Source organism: Nylanderia fulva, unplaced genomic scaffold, assembly GCF_048542155.1.
Source record: "Nylanderia fulva isolate GAGA-0341 unplaced genomic scaffold, ASM4854215v1 Scaffold9, whole genome shotgun sequence".
Taxonomy (NCBI): domain Eukaryota; kingdom Metazoa; phylum Arthropoda; class Insecta; order Hymenoptera; family Formicidae; genus Nylanderia; species Nylanderia fulva.
Window position 1 is genome coordinate 2,258,511 of NW_028191026.1, and position 17,007 is coordinate 2,275,517.

The 17,007-nt window shown below is 43.6% G+C and overlaps 2 protein-coding genes across 3 annotated transcripts in view; one reads left to right on the forward strand and one right to left on the reverse strand.

Moving 5' to 3' along the window:
- LOC114946652 (uncharacterized) overlaps positions 1 to 17,007 on the reverse strand; it is a 342,831-nt gene that overhangs the window by 121,645 nt on the left and 204,179 nt on the right. The gene's annotated exons all lie outside the window — the stretch shown is intronic.
- LOC114946654 (uncharacterized) overlaps positions 1 to 17,007 on the forward strand; it is a 155,601-nt gene that overhangs the window by 84,705 nt on the left and 53,889 nt on the right. Inside the window, exons 1-2 of one of the 2 annotated variants that reach the window (XM_085489874.1) lie at positions 388 to 1,018; positions 7,499 to 7,991. In XM_085489874.1, the coding sequence (XP_085346000.1) occupies positions 7,805 to 7,991 (187 nt within the window). In that variant the 5' untranslated portion in view covers positions 388 to 1,018; positions 7,499 to 7,804. Of the gene's footprint in view, positions 1 to 387; positions 1,019 to 7,498; positions 7,992 to 17,007 lie in introns of those variants that run through there. The other variant, XM_085489875.1, reaches the window with a different exon arrangement.

The window sequence follows — 17,007 nt, forward strand, 5'->3', positions numbered from 1 at the left end:
TTCACGACGTTGTAAAAATTTCAATTTAACTTCATCGATCCTGTCCGTCCTCGCGTCATCCTCGGGACGGTCTCGTCTCCGTATATGTGCATCTAATAGATTCGTTACCGCTATTACGCTGATAATTGTAGGAAAGGTGTGCGCGCCTTTCGCGCACCTTCCCGCGTCATTCCCTCGCTTCTTCTCGTCATCGGCGTTGACAGCGGCGGCAATAACGTCGTCGTCGACGGAGGAACGCGATTCAGCCCGCGGGCAACGGTATTACACATCGGAGCAGAGCGCAGAGCAGGAGCAGGGCGCCCCGCGCGCTGTCATGTGACGGCACGGTAGTAGGGAGAAGACTGCTACGCCCGCCGGTAGGTTGGACCGAAAGGCGGCACCTTTGTCGGGCGACCTTTGCCGAGCGCCGGCGGAATCGGCCGAGCGCGCGGGAACGTGGGGGCGAGCGCGGCGCGGTGTTTTCATGCGCTTAGTTTCGCGCCGGTTGCCACGAAAGTCGCATTGACTCGGGTTGGTGCGCGCGTGCGTGCGTGAGTTTTTCGAAAAAGGAAGGAAAAAAAGAGGACACACTTCGCGGACGGTCGCAGCGTCTCTTCTCGAACGCGGAGAGAAAAAACACGGACTGGTACGAGTCTACGTTTCATGGCGGAAGACGGGGCGACGGATGCAACGAGTTCGCGCGCAAAGTTGCACTTTGCCGAGTGAAAAGGGTCGAGGGTTTCGCGCGGACAGCTTGCTTTTTTTCCCCGGAAACGAAACGCGAGGGTAAGAGAAGGAGAGAGGAAGCAATCGCTTAAAGTCAGCCGAGTATCGAGCCGTCTGTCACGGGACCGAAACTCCACGAACGCTACAATGTGCTGTGTGTGTGATGTACGGTGCAGTGTGTTGGTGCTAACTTAGTGATAACAACGAGATATATATAAATCCTCTCCTCCGTTGCACATCCCACATCCGCATTACGGACAAACTAGTCGCCGTGTTATCTCGCGCCCGCCGGGATTGTCGCCGGTAAAATAAGGTAAGATTCAAACAGAATCGAAATTTCGCGTAGTTGTTTGGGCTATAATAATTCGTTATCGTTGCCGTATTTTGCGAAAGGGGAAAAGAGTCAGCGGTCTATTCCTATTCTCCCTTTATCTCGTGTCCGCTTTTTCGGCGCTTTTCATGTCTCAGATATTCATGTTTATCTCGATCGAGACGTAAGTCGGAATTATCGCAACGCGAATTGTAATTCGATATCTTCGACGCAAAGATCGTAAGAACCTTAAAGAAGCTTGTCGTAATTATATCAAATATCACGGAATTTGTTTCGAATCTCCTTTATCGAATTGAATAGATTTTTATTTATAATGAGTGATTAAAGATTATCGAAATCAAGATCGCATCGTGGATTTTCGACGCGTTATGATTCTATCAATATTTATCATTAATAACAACTACTCGTCGCGCTATTCATTATTCTTGCGTTACTCCGATTATAAACTCTGACGATAATAACACGAGAACTGTCAAGTCTCGTCGTACATAATCAAAATAATAAGAGATCGTGTGTTTACATCGGGCGTTTCTGTGTGATAAGAGCAGAGGGAAATTCATTCAGTATCGCGTAATCGGTTTTCCTTATTTATTTTTCCGAAGATGTTGAATAGTACTTGATCGAGTCGCTTATTTTGTGTCGTCCTGCGTTGTCTCGTCTCGGCCCGAAATTTCTTACGGACGATTATATAATCCCTTGAGAGATTGTGTCTCCCCGAGACGGGCCGAACCGAAGGTACCGATCTCGAATTTGAAGTTTCGAAGCGAAAGCCGGATTCCGACGGCAGGTAGAGAATCGGTCAGCGGCCTATATAGTCTAGAATAATGCAAGTATCTGCGAAGGAGACCCTTTTCCATGCCCTGTCACAGACCGAACCTGAAATAATGCAACGCGACATTTCATGCTCGAAAAGTGTCGTTAAATTCGATCCACGACGAGTCTCCTCCCTTATTTCGAGAGTTCGCACTCGTGTATGTCATTTATGAAAAAGCTTTAAAAATGACTCGCGTATCTAATAAATGCGCAAACGTGGTATTTTATTTTTATTTCTAAAATCGTTACACGTTACGGGAATTTTTTTTTCGCGAACGGAAATTCCCGATTTCGCTGTCGGAAACACTATAATTATGCTCTGTTGCAAATATTCAATTTGTTATTCGAGTATATATGCAACTATGCAGCTATCTGATGCGTGTATTTGTGGCATGCGAGAACTTTCCTCGGTACGATCGGTTCACTTTCGACATCATCATCGAAGTGAGAATTAACTCGCGTCGATCGACTTGCATCTCTCGCCTATAGGAATTTCCGTAGCCTCTCTTCAGCAAAAAGAAATTAATTGTTACTAAACACGCGAAAATAAAGTCTACGTAAAAGCGACTGTTAAGGCAGAGCACAAAGATTAGGTTGTTCCTTTCTAAACTTATATATTCAATTTTTAATTAACAATATTTTCAATTTTTCGTAAAGCGTTTTAGCGTCTATACTCGCAATTGCAACATTTACATTTTAACGTAACATCTCGAGTCGCCTCGAATAGTTTCAATAAAGTTTCTCGCAAAGTATTGATAAATACAAGAGAAAAATAGACACTTGAAAAAATAAGGCTCGATCGGTGTAACGTGTTTCGTTTCGAGGAAAAAAAAATATAAAGTCCTAATTAGCGATGATGATATGCCAATACTTTTTGTCTTCCTGTCATAAAAGCCAAATGATGACGATTGACATTCTTTCTGTTTCTTTAAATTTCAGTTCTATTTCCATTCTCAAATGTCTCTCGTGTTTATGTATATATTTAAAGAAATTTCAAGCAGTTTATTTTAGGACTCTGCTTTGTACCTTAAACAGGTGTTAAACAAATAGCTTTCCACTTATTGTTAGACTTACAGAGAGGTCTTTAGTAAAATAGAACGAAATAGTTTGAAGAAAAGGGTGCTTTTTTCGGACTGTGTTTAAAGTATTAAAGTATTAAAAATATTGGATTGAAAAGTGTTGCTTCGACCTCGAGCGTCATTCCGGATATCGGTTTTCGAAAAAAACGCTTCTCTTTTTATTTTCCCCGACTACGGAGGAGTATTGCGTTACCGCTTCTCGATCCGTCGCGTCGACCTTCTCGGGCCTCCTCGGGCCGACGCGATATCATCTTGTTTCTTCCGAGCTTGCACTCGCGTCGAAGCGACGACGCCAATGACGTTTCTGTCTCTCCTGACGGTGGTCGTGACAGTGCGTACCACGGGCCGATGACTCCATTCTTCACCCCCCGATGCGCTCGTCGTCCACTCGTTTTGGGTTTCTATCGCGTCGGTCGCCGTTAGAAACACCGCTGTTTCTCGGGGAATCCCGGACGAACCCTTCGAAACGTCAACGCGAGTAAAGTGTCGATGAAACATCTCGAAGACGTTTTACGTGACGAGGATATTCGTATATAATAATACGTAGACAATTTTACGAATTTTTTTTTGCTGCAACTGATGTTTATTCATACAAAAAGGTACAAACCTTTTAACGTTGAAATCTGATACGAATCGAACTATCTAACGATCTGTCTGAAAACAAAGTTCGCTTGCTCCCATTCAATTTTGTATTATTATTTAATTGGATAGTTAAGTTTGCGAGATTGAAAGTAGAGAGATAATAAAATGCCGATATATTCAAATGTAGAATATTCGCCCTTGCCACTTTCAAGTTACAAGGCCAGACCGATCTAATCCCGACTAGTTGTTCTAATCTAATCCTAGGACTTTGGAACGTGCCGCGATCAAATAGAGACTATCCTCTGTTCAATTGGAATGACATATCGGTGAAATAGAATTATTGTTGTCGGATCGAATACTCACCTATTAATTTCGATGTCGCGTATATGCGTGTCCCGAAACGTAGATATAGATGTATTGGTTCGGCGCTTTTGAGGAGATTAACGAATTTTGATAAGATTAGCCACGTGATACGTGATCGAGGAACGTGCGCCGATGGAGTTTCGTCGAAGAATGGACACAGTGATGTAACACGAAATCTAAAGATAAGATTCAACGCGCCAGTCTTAATACAATTAATTAACGTTTTTCGAGTTAAAGATGGGAATCGCAATCTGATAAATTAGAATCGAATTAAAAAAAAGCGACTGTCAAATCCCATCTGTGACAATTTTATAATATGATTTAGAAATTTAGATCAATTTTTTGATAGTTTGACAAGAACGAGAGATTTTTTGCCTACTGCGTTAATCTTTCACGCGATTTACAATTATTTATCACCGCGATGATCGATAGATCGCGATATCACGAGGAAAGTCCAGCGAAAACTCGTCCACTCGTTATGTCAAAGCACCGGTGAGATCATCTTTATCGCGTTAAGCAAATATATGTGTATATACATATATATATATATGAATAATATATACTTATCGAGGCTAGTAGTTATTTCTTTGGTGGTTCAACGGACGCGTTCCAATTTTCTCGAACTTGTTCTCGTCCTGGTCGCCGTACTGTTAATATTCGCGATAAGAGTCAAATCTGAGAAGTGCGACAACCGCTTATCGGCGATTTGCGCGTAGAAAATTTCGACATCTCTTTTTTTCGAGTCGTCCTTCGTTCTCCCACACGCGCCGAATGTCGTAATATCTCGGTTAAAGTCTACGATTTATTTTCGTGGCTGCCCGCTTATCTAGCCCAGGGCTAATCGTTATCGGGATTATCAGATCGATGAGATCGGACTCGCACGATTTGTGTGAGTGATCCGTCGAAAGTGCATATCGGTCAAGAGTCTCGATTATCTCGAGAAGGCTGGAGAAAAAATTGAGTGTCTGTCTCTTAGATTAGGAAGTTTTCTTTGCGTTCTATTTTTTGCCACAGTGTTATGAGACTATAGGACATTAGAATTTAAGAATTTTATAATATATATACCTGTGTCACACAGAAAAAGAGAAGGAAGCAAGAGGGAGAAATCGACGAGAAACAAAGTTACCGCGTGCTTTTCCTTTTTTTTTTTCGTGAAAATGAGTATTAGTGAATATTTAAAAATACTATGAGAATATATATCTTCGCGGTAGTAAATATTTCGAGCATATTAATGGTTGTAACGACCGCTATATGGCCGCGATAAAGTGAATGTGGTGTATGCGTGCGCGGTTCGCGTGATTTATATTGCCGAAAAAAAAAATATTATTCCGATCGTGAGATATCTCTCTGTGAAAAGTAATCGCGAGCTCGTCTTGCGATCGTGTCGAGCGATACAGTTTGATTGATCTGTCCAAATTTAGTTATATCTATGATCGATCGTTTCGATGTTTTCGACGATAACCGGCTAAAGTTGAGCGACAATCTGCGACATCAATATCTTTCGATGGGCTTAATTAATGAACTATTTGATGGGCTTAATTAATGGAACTATTTGATGGGCTTAATTAATGGACTATGTATTATGTATATTACTGATCGAGACTTGCCTATTAAATTTACACAGTTTATAAAAAATACACATCCAATACACACATTTTACAGGAGAGATCGCTAGTGTTGCAATAAATTTTCACGTTACAATTAATAATTGTTAACTAATTTGGTATATTGTCTCACTGACGTAATATATTTGCGTAAGAACTTATCGTCATAATACATTAATAATAATGACAGGAAAATCTCGATAGCTCGGCAATCAAAATTAATCGGATATGCGTGTCACATTCTATGTGGTATCAATCTTATCGATGTACGCTTTTTCGTGTATATCTTATCGCGCATTGTTTTCGAGTGCTTTATTTGCTCTGGGCAAGTAATTTTTGCGTTAGAGCGCGCAAAATGAGAGGAAAAAAACAGAGAGAAAGAGAGAGAGATGAATAGAGGAAAGATGTAATATTTTGTGCGCGCGAAAACATACTCCACTTAAGGGAAGATAGGCGTGTTGTGCGCCGAAAGATTTATTATTACTTTTGCGGCTTCGATTGAAAATGAAACCTGTTAACCGGCTTTGAGACAGAGAGAAAGAGAGGAACCGGTTCTTCGAGAAGAATATTTTTTCGCCACAAGCCTCACAAGGTATCCGGTTCTTGTGATAACGAAAATTGTCGTCATCGGCGAAACCGTACGATTTTCCAGAAAGGATATAATCTATCTATCTAATATTTCCGAAAATTTCACGTCTTTCGATAAGACTCATCGCTTCTCTCTTTCTCTCTCTTTTCTTTTCTTTTCGCGGTCCTCTAACTGGATTGGACCGACCTGTCCCGATTGCGTCATCGATGACCTTGATCGCCCACACAAGCTGATTGATAAATCATTTCGAGTACTTGATCGTCGATCGAGCGATATTCAGTATGTTCGCATTGAAGCGCTGATCAGGACCTAATTACCGTAGATCTCGTTGATCGATTATCGGATTTCGACGCGTTAAGTCTTCCATTTCGGTAAGTCTACTGTCTGTTCGTCCGTGTGTGTCTCTCCCCCGGTTTTATCGGATTTGCTACTCGGTTCTTTTATCAGGAGTGCTATGCTTCGATTGGAAAAGGTTCATAGAAAAGTGGATACAACAGACTTTGCATCAGATTTAATATATCAGACAATGTATTCGTGTTTTGCCTGTCAAAACAAAGTGATACAATATGCTTGATTATACATTACTTATTGTTAATGAATTTAAAAGTCAGAGCTAAGAAGCTCTTCAAATAGGTGCATGGTTTTTTGTGTTTTCTTTTCGAGTTTGATACGACCCGAAACAAAGCGGCATATTATATAGGTATCTTGCTTTTCTTTCAGCGACAAAAAAATCATTGTTTGACGTAGTATTAATTTTATTCTGTTTTTTTACAAGAAGCGACGAGATACAGCCAGAAATTGTTTGTTGCATTTTCATCCCGTTATAATAACGCAGTGAAGACTTTCGGATTGTAAAAAGTCATTGGTATCTTAATTAAGTAGCTCGATTGACATATCTATACCCTCTCCTCTCTCGCGAGTGATAGAATTAAAATGCGACGTCATGTAAATCGCAAAATTATTCGTCGGTAATATAATCGTAGGGAGAGGAATGTTCGCATCGCGTTATCGCGTTCGTCTAAAACGCGCCAATTAAGTTTCTCATTTAACTTTCTCATCTGCATATGATATAACGTTACATCTTACTCGACGGATCTAGCTCGATCCATCAAGCGCTGCTCTCCTCTTCAATCATTAGAATCATCACATTTCGAGGCCTATCAAGTATAATTTTGCATAAATACACTTATTCAAACTTCGTTATACATTCGTCTTAGATTACACTATTATCGAAGAAACAATATCCCTGACAGCACAACATATCCGAAAGACGTTTAGAGGATATCCAGAGGACATCGAACACTCTCTGGATGTCTTCTGGATATCTTTTGAACGTCTTTTGGACATGCGTGCTGTCTATAATGCGACGACCGTCGCATATATAGGAAGAAAGAAAAATGATCTAACTTCTGACTTGGACGTTGTTTTGCAGGGCGGAGAACCGGCAAGAAATCTTCGGTGCTCCTCTCGAGGAAATTAGAACCAGGATTACCTATGATCCCGCTGGGCGTCGCGAGGACGACGGAAAAGGCAGAGAGGCGCTTTTGGCAGCGTTCCTAATCTCCCTGCCTGCCTTTCCTCCCGTTCTCTTCTCTCTCTCTCTCTCTCTCTTTCTCTATTCTGCTCCCTTTTTTCATCCCCCTTTTTCTTCCTCTCCTCCACCTGACTTTCGCGGTTCCTCGACGGCGAACGAGTCGCGAAGACGCATCTCGAAGACCTCACGTCGGAAGATCGCACTATGGACATGAGCAGCGAGTCGAGCACCGCTAGATGGTACGAGCCGCCTAGGTCGACGCTGGAGCCGCCTTCGGGGGGCGCCGGGGTGGCCGGGGTGGTCGGCAACCCCACCGACTACAGGGGTTACTATTCCCACGCCGGACCGACGGCGCATCACCCCGCAGCCGCGGCCGCACACTACGCCCACAGTAAGTGCATATATACATACGTCTTCTTTCATGTTTTTTCTTTCAAACCACCCTTCGCATTTTTTTTTTCTCTATCCACCCCGAGAATCTCGCGTCGCGACGGTTCAACGACCGAGCGCTACCGGACGTTTCCTCTGAAAAGGAATCGAGAGGTGCTCTTTTTATTCTTCTTATTTTACAACGGCGAATATGAGCGCGGCTATGAGGAGGATAATACGTATAATCTTGGAACTAATTTATTATAAGCTTATCGATCGAAGTCCGCCTTTAGTGATTCCGATGGGATCTCGAGAAGCTCTCGATTATGGCGATGGAGCTTGTCGCCTCGCTTGCGGTTCCAAGTATCGCGAATATTAATACGCGAGGATATATCGCGAGGATATATCGCGAGGAAAAAAGATCCATGTCGAAACTACATCGATATCGGATATAGTGGAGTCTGTAAAAAAAAAAAAAATAAATCGAGGGGCGACGACTTTGTTAAATCCCGAGCTCGTGCAACAGAAACACTCGTTATACCCTATAACCGCGTATTTCTTTTTTTTTTTTTTATTATTTCTCGCGTGTTTCACGACGCGGTTCAACGACCGTCGAGCAGTCACCTCTTCGCGACAGAGACACTGAGCACTCCTCATTAATTAAAATTTCTATATTTAATTAACGAGGCGTCTCCGAGGCTATCAGCGACATCAGATGTCTCCCTTGATGCATCGCCATTTCGCTCATCTTTCCCTCCCGCGGTTACAGATGTGTCTGTCTTGATAATTAAATGTCTAGGCCGATAGCAACGAAACATCGTACCATGGGGAAGCTTTAGAGGGAGAAAGAAGGAGGGGGTGACAATCGTAATGTGTCACCGGGACAGGGCTTTCTTAGCGCAGCGCTAATTCACCTCGAGTGCAACCGGGTGTACTCGAGCACACGCAAGTGCATGTCGTTGGCCACGTGCTGCCTCCTTTCGCGCATTCTCTCGATTCTTGCCTGACAAATGACTTTCCACTTGGAGCGACTCTCTACCCTTCTGTAGCGAATGACAGCGAGCGAAGAATATACGATGCGAGTTGAGGCCTCGACGGATAAAGGACAAACGCAGGAAACGTTTGATTGCTTGCGACGTAAAAAAGGAAGTCATATCCCGGGGGATGGAAGCGTAAACGAACGACACTTTGATGTATAGTCGGGGAAAAGGATAAAAAATAAATAAATAGCGAGGAAGGAGAGAAAATGGACGAAGTAAACGGCATCGCCGAGAGGAAATTACGGCTCCGATCTTCCGAGAGAGATTATATTAGCAAGTCGATAAATGAGAAAGCAGATATACTCGTTATTCGTGCGGTAATAGCTTAATCAATCGAAACAGGACTCTCGGAAATAAAAGAAAAAGTGGTAAAGGCGAAGGCTTTAAATGTTTCGATGAAAAATCTTGATTTTTTTCATATTCTCTTTTCCTTTAGCTGATATTTTCATTTTAAATATATTCTGTCAAAGCTGTAGACGGAATAAAAAACGAATCCCTTCTAGCTCTCTCGAACTCTTCTAAGTGATTCACGACGTCCCGCGGAGAGGAAAAGAGAGCCGTTTCGGAGGAGAGGCCGATGGTGTGTGTACACACTCTAGATGTGCGTAATCTCGATAGCGCTCCTTCGGTTCCTCGCCGTTGGCCAAGCATGAAACAGCGTGGTATAGGTAGACTAGAGAACGAGAAGGAAAATGAGAAACGGAGAAAGAGAAGATGACTTTGCTAAGGCTCGAGACTCACTTCGAGAGGGAAAGATGGAAGAAATAAGAGTGCGAGGAGGCAAAGGTTAAAAAGAGAGTATGCGTGGAGGAAACACGATACAGCCGGGCCAGATCTTCGAGGCTGGAAGGCGATATCCCTGATTCGTGCCGACGTGCGCGGATCATACTCGGGCCTCTGTTAGCAGCCTCGTGGCTCCGAAAAAACAACCTCCCTAATCGGAATCAAATCTACGGCTGTACGATTGCGCGACGTCGGGCAGACGCGGAAAAAGCGCGATCTTTTACTCGAGAGTTTCTTGCGACTCGCCGCCGGCGCGCTCGATTTCTTTTCTCGACAGAGCCAGAGAGAAGGACGTTTTTTCATTTCGGAGCACGAGCAAGAGTCGGTCGGTCGCTTTTGATTCGGAAAAGCTCGCCGTTGCGAGTTTTGACAGCTGTTAAATATCGAGTAGTCTTTTTTCCAAGTATTCTTATATGTTGTGACAATTTTCTTAAATCCGAAAACAACGATGTAACAGATATTTATATACATATACTTATACAAAGAATAGATCTATAAAATATATGCATACGCGAGAGGAAAACCGTTTAGCTTATCCTGGGATTACTAATATGACTAGGTCGCAGATTTTGATATTCGCCAACCGCGGTGCTTTTGACGTTGAAGCGCGATTTAGTTATAGAACGACACGATGAAATATTCGAGAGAGAGAGAGAGAAACGGAAAGGAAGAGAAACGGGACGGCGATATGAAAAAAAGCAAGAAAAAAGAAATAAACAAGATAGGCGGACGCGCACGTAGAGCGGGATGCATAATACACACAGTGGTTGCGGCACAGACAGGAAGGAAGCGCAGCCAACCGCGAAGCCCGCGGGGTCTGAGAGAGGTGCATACGTAATTGCGGGGCCACGCGGGAGGCGCTGCTTTTATAAGTTACATCTCTCCCTCTCTATCTCTATCTTTCCATGCCGCTCGTCGTCTCTCTTCGCGCGCGACTCTCGTATACCCTCGTTGTGTCGCGCGATGACGTACGGGGATTCTAGCGTTGTGTTGTTGGGGCCAAAGTGGCACGACGAACGCGGCCACGCCGCGTCGGTAGACAGACGCGTCGTTGCACCGGTGTGTGCAAAACGTGTGCAACCGCGACGTACACCGACCGAGCGACGCCATCTTGCGCAAATGCAGACGCCAGCCGAAGGCGGAGCCTCTCCCGAAGGGCCTCTCTCTCTCTCTCTATCCCTCTTTCTCTTCCCCCTTTTCATCATCCTCCCTCTCTCTCTCTCCCAGTCTAGTTCACCGTGGCAGATGCAGCTTCACCGCGATCAATCTTCCTCCTCGTCGCCGGCGCGTTTCGTTCCCCTCCGTAAGCTTCTCTCGCCACCGACACAGTGCGGTTCCTCCGCTCTTCGGTAGCTAATTTAGCGGCCTCTTTTTTTCAGAATCGATCCCACAGATTAATTAATCCCGCCGACGTTCCGCGAAAACGCTACAAAATTCACATTTCTCTCCAACTCCCCGAGACTTCGAATTCCTCGCCTAGTTGGGAATTCAATTTCGCGGAATGAATTTGTGCTTACATTCTCTCGGTTAGATCGTCTGCTTTTCTACTTTAGCGTCTTACATACGCGATCGCGAGAGGGAAAGAGAAAGAGCGAGATCGAACCAGGGGAAATTACATGTTATTACGCGAAAGCTGCTGGGGGCACTCGACGTGAAATGAGACGTTATTTTCTACGAGAATTTCGTGCGCGTACAGGGATTATATTATAAGGCGCGAGCGAGCTCCCGCTGCAATACAGGGGGAAGAAGATGGTTCCTTGTAAAACCCGTGGGATATTTTCGGAGCATTCCGAACCTCCTCGATCGCGCCTCCAAATTTATCGAAATTTATGCGCAACGAGAAAAATATATTCTTGAAACGAGGTTTTTCGTCGGAGTCTCTTTCGAGAAAATACAGTACAATGTAAAGTCGTCCTCGCGATAACAATATACTTATCGCTCATTCATAGAGTTTTAACGAGGTTGACTACATGTTTACGCGCGAATGTTTTCCAACCGAGACGATATTTTACGCATATCGTTTCTTATTAACGGCGCTAATTGGGCCTGCATAGTCGAGGAGGCTCTCCCGTTTGAAAGGAAAAAGAAAAAATTACGACCAAACTCGCGTCGAGATTTCTCGAGCCTTCTTATTCTCTCTCTCTCTGCGTTTCCTCCTCACTCGCGTTTTCTCCTTATTTACAACAATTAATGTTGCTAATTTACTCGAGCAACTTTTGCTTTGAGGAAGCGCGAACGCGCGTCTATCAACACGAAAAAAAATTAATTAATTAAAATTTTATCGCCCGCGATAAAATATATATTTCAAGACAATCTTTTCTTTATTCGACGATTTAACGACCTGCAACTCTCTTCGCGGCTGAAAGAGTCGTAAATCTTTCGCGCAAACGTAACAATAATAATCACTGTCCGACGATGACGTTCGAAGACGAGAGACGCCTCTTTTCGCCCGGAAACGCTCGACGTTAATTTCCAACATGAGATCGCTTTTCGGTATCTTCTTCACTTAATAAGACCAGCAACGTAAATCTCATTTGTCCCAAACTCGGAATCAAAGAACCGAAACGGGACGTGACGTCGAAGGCAAATGGCCGGGAAATAAAAGCGCGTGACCAGACGGCGCTTTGAATCCTTTTGACCCTTTGAGAGATCACCGTTTCTCTCTCTATCCCGACACCTCGTCGCACAAAAGCAAAGCACTCTCTCTCTCTCTCTCTCTCTCTGGGACGCGGTTAATTATTTGGAGTAGTCGCTTTGACACGCGCGCGAACGAGGGAGGTTCCATTCGCGAGATCAGATATTCGTGTCGGGACCAAGTTCTCCATCGGCCGATGTAACTACATGCATTTACTAATTATTCCGTTATCTAGCGACCAATGAGGGCGAAGTGGCAGGTTGTTTTTTTTTGTTTATATTTAAATAATTCTCCCCCTTTACCCCCTTTGAATATATTTCGTTGAAAATCTATGGACAGGAATACAGGAAACTTGGTAATGATAAGCGTCAAACACTCGCGGACCATGTTACACCTTATCTATATTTCATATATATTTATACCTTACTTTGTTTGGGGAATTAACTTGATAACTGATATTTCGTTTACGTAAACTTAGAGATAAGGAGAAAAAATAGAAGTAACTCATATATGAAGCAAGCAAAACAATCGACGATCAATGTCCATCGGATTATAGATACAGTTGACAAATTTAATAAAGGAAAGAATAAAACTTGTATTTATAATAAACTCGAACGCGAGCGCAAGCTTTTCTAGAACTTCAAATCACAGCTTCCACTCTCTCTAATCTCGAAATTTTCTGTTACATAACTCTTTATAATGACGCGAAGCTTCTATTTTTAACCCGAACTTTGTTCATCTTTTATGGATTCTACAGAATTTCAATAAATTTCATTTACATAGAAATTGAGTTCCTCAATTTCGTAATAGATAGTATAAACAAATAGTTTTTCATTCGAAAGTATAAAAGCTTTTTACGGGTTAAGATTTTTTTTAAAAAAAGAATTGAAAATTATTATCAACTTATTGTATTACTAATTTATATATCTTTTATTCTAAAGAGAAGAGGAAGATGGGGACGCGGTTAGTATAGACGAGATTCTGGAAAACGTCGCGTTTTTCTTTCTCGTGGACGAACTTGCCGTTTCGTTGGCTGGAAAATGCTGGCTTTCGCGGCTTTCACTTCGCAGCTTTGATCCTCGCTCGTAACCGGCATGGAGTAATATAAATGTAAATCGGGACGATCGAGACTCGCACGTATCTCGGCCGCGTAATGAGTCGCGGCTTTTCAGCGATGCAAAAGAAGAGAGAGAAAAATGTCGACAATATGTTCCGCAGGTGCGCCATAAACCTGATCTATTTCTCGTTCATAGTCGGCTCACGCGTACCGCGATTATCATATTAATTTATTACCGGAATCGGCGTCGCGTGTTCGCTCGCGACAAGTAAACGTGGGCGGGAATCGCTCCTGAATCATCTCGGCCGATCGAATGAGCGATTAATCGATCGTAAGATGCACGAATTTAGAATATCCACGCTAAGGAGAGTCCGAGTTTTTTCCTACTTTCGATTTTCAATCTAACATCTACCTCGAGATTTAATCTACATAATTTTACCGAAAGTTCCTCTTTTAGATTTCCCAAATAAAAGTCTATTTTCGAAGTACCAAAAAAAAAATAAAATAAAATAAAAGCTCTCGATTCTTTTCTAATCAGACTTATCGAAATCCTCTTGGATGAAGGCAAAATTTCGCCTGTTCTATATTTTTGACAAAAAGCAGCAAACAATTTCCAAACATTGCCGCGGTAATTTTTTGAGCGCATTAGCGAAATAAAAAAAAATGCGGTTAGAGAAGCGAACGTTATCTGCCGTCGTGCCGATCTCGCCGCGATATAACAGTGACCGTATCCATGAATTTTTCATGAATATTCATGATGCTCGCCGAGCCCCGGCGCTATAACAGGCGCGCGCAAAACCCTCGGCTATTATCTAGAAATCAGCCGGTCGGATAATATCGCGAGGAGGAGAGGCGACGCGTATATTTAATGACGCGGCTAACGGCGGGAGAGAGAGAGAGGCGAAAAGTGCATTTTCCGAGCCCGGGGATTAAGAGACGATCTCTCTCGAATTGGTGTGAAAAAAAGCGCGATTTGTAACTCATCTCCTCCTTTCTTCCCCCGATCGACTTAATCACGAGTTGAAATTTGATACGGCGAAGAATAAAACGATCGCGCGGAAATCGATATCGTTAGCATAATATCGTCGTTAATATACGACAGGTTATACATTCGGTTGGTGTAGCTCTCGTGGTGGGCGTCTCGTCGATCCCACCAGGTCGGTATTTTTGGCCTGATGGACGGGCAATGTCGCCTTAATAGTACAAAGACGGATCCGAGTGAAAGAAGGACAGAAAGGGGAGATCATCGGGATTCTTCGAAATTCCACGTGGTCTCTGACATTTCTACTGTCAAATTTCGGTTTCGTTAACAGACGACGATTATTCCCGAGATATTTTACGACCGTGGTATGAAAACGCGCGAGTGAAATGTCCTCTATTGTAGGACGACTTCTCGTCGATATTCGCCGGAATGTCGCGAGAATGCACGCGATTTCGAACAGTCGTCGAGAGGCCATATTGTCCGGACACGCTCCTCGTTCCACGGCCGATCGGCGACTGCAGATAAAATTGCGGGGTCGACAGAAATATCGCGTCGAGATAAGAGCGCCGAGAGTTATGTCAGCGCGTTCGTCAGGGTGGGACACGGGGGAGAGAAGTAAGAGAGACAGAGGGAAGAGTCCCGGCGAAAGAGAGAGGAAGGCTAAAAAAAGTCTCGTAAAATCCCGTAAAAACGGGAGTCGCGAGGGGGATTTCGAGGAGAGGCGGAAAGCGCGATAAATATCGCGCTCGGCGCGATGGAAGTTTTTATTGCGTCGAGAGTGCGAAGTGCTTCTCTCTTCTTGGTTCTCTGTCTGCTCATTTCTTGCCGCTCGCCGTCTTTATCCCCGTCACTCTCTTTCTCTTTCTTATTATACGAAACGGAGAAACGATTGGTTTAATGTGCATTCCTCTCGTAAATATTTCGTATAGTCAAATTATTGAAAAATTGAAAAATGCTTTTTTAAATATTGTGTGCTCATAGGGTGTCTACTTTTTGAAAAGTTTCTTTTTACCTTGAAAAATCGGGGAATTATTGTGTTATTTAGATTGGGAATTTTTGTCAAAAATTGTATCTTTGACAGTTCTATATACTTTTATATTGGGAGCGGTCGACAATCAGCTGATTGCTGTCAAGTTGACAGTCATATAGGATCGCTTTCTTCGTAATCGCATGAATAGAAAACATTCGAAAGCGCATACAGAGAAACTTATTTTAAATAGCTGCATCTATAAATTTTCTCATTTCATCTGGAATTTTAAGCGAAAATACCTGCGGGGAAGATTGGGGGAATTTTTTTACAAAATTTGAGCAGACGCACCATGATACTCGAATTGAAAGATGGCGAAAGATCGCATTATAAAGGCAGCGCATAGAGATCGTTAACGAAGAATGGGGAAGGGGATATCTCTCAGAGTGCACAACGATATATAGCCGAGGATCCGAAAGCACAGCCGCGCGTAGAGCTTGTTTACTTTTCATCGCGGCTGCGCCGTGATGCAGCGGATCCAATTACAGACAGGCCATCGTTGGCCTCCGATTAATTACAGAGCCGCAGCTGCTCATCTCTCGCTGCCCCGCTGTATTCGTAATATTGTATTTCGCGCTCCTCTAAATTTAGACGGCGACTACTTTCCGCGGGAGACCATCGCGCCTTTGCCGGCCATTTGCTTGCAATCTCGCTCGCAATTTCTCGGAGCGACGACGAAGAAAGAACGAAGACGGTATATCGGCGATTTGCAGTTGCGTCAAAAGATAAATACAAGGTTCATTTCGCTTTACCAGGACGCTTTTCGCTCGAAAGCGAACGCTAGATACGGCGGCCGCGAAATTAATGCCGTTATTAATTAACAATTCGAGGGAGACAGGATGCGGGATTTGGTAAAACATTGTTCACCCTTGTTATCAGCGTATGCCGTGAAGGTGGAGCGGCGTTCGGCGTTGTTGGCAAGAACCCACTCGATATATCGATCGGCCAACCCTTGGGCCGACCCTCCCGTAAAGCGAGTTTGCATGCGTCGCATGTGCACGCTCTGGCATTCGCTGGCAACAATGTGCATCCGCAAATTTGCACGGATATTAAGAACCGCTGCACTTTCCTGACGGCGAGAGAGATGGGGATCGGTTAATTAGATGGACCGACATCGCCGTCGTCGTCGTCGTCGTCGTCGTGGTCGTGGTCGTTGTAAGATAATAACCGGGGATAATTAATTTGATGCGTAATGAGTTCTTCGTACCGTCATTAATGACATAGGTGACCGTATCGTCGCAGGACGGTCATAATTGCCCATTCATTTTTGTCCCACAAACGTCACTCTAATCTCAGATATCGTCGCCGCGCCAGTTTTTTTTTTCATTTTTTTACCGCTAATTATCTTCTCATTAAACGCAATTGTTTTTACGGTATCGCAATTTTTATTTATAACAGTTTGCAAGAAAAATTGCCTTCATCCCTCGAAACGTATATATTTTGATCCTCAGGTAGGTACATTGATCCCGACACGCCTTCGTCGTCGTGCGGTCTCGTACAACGAGAATGGTTGA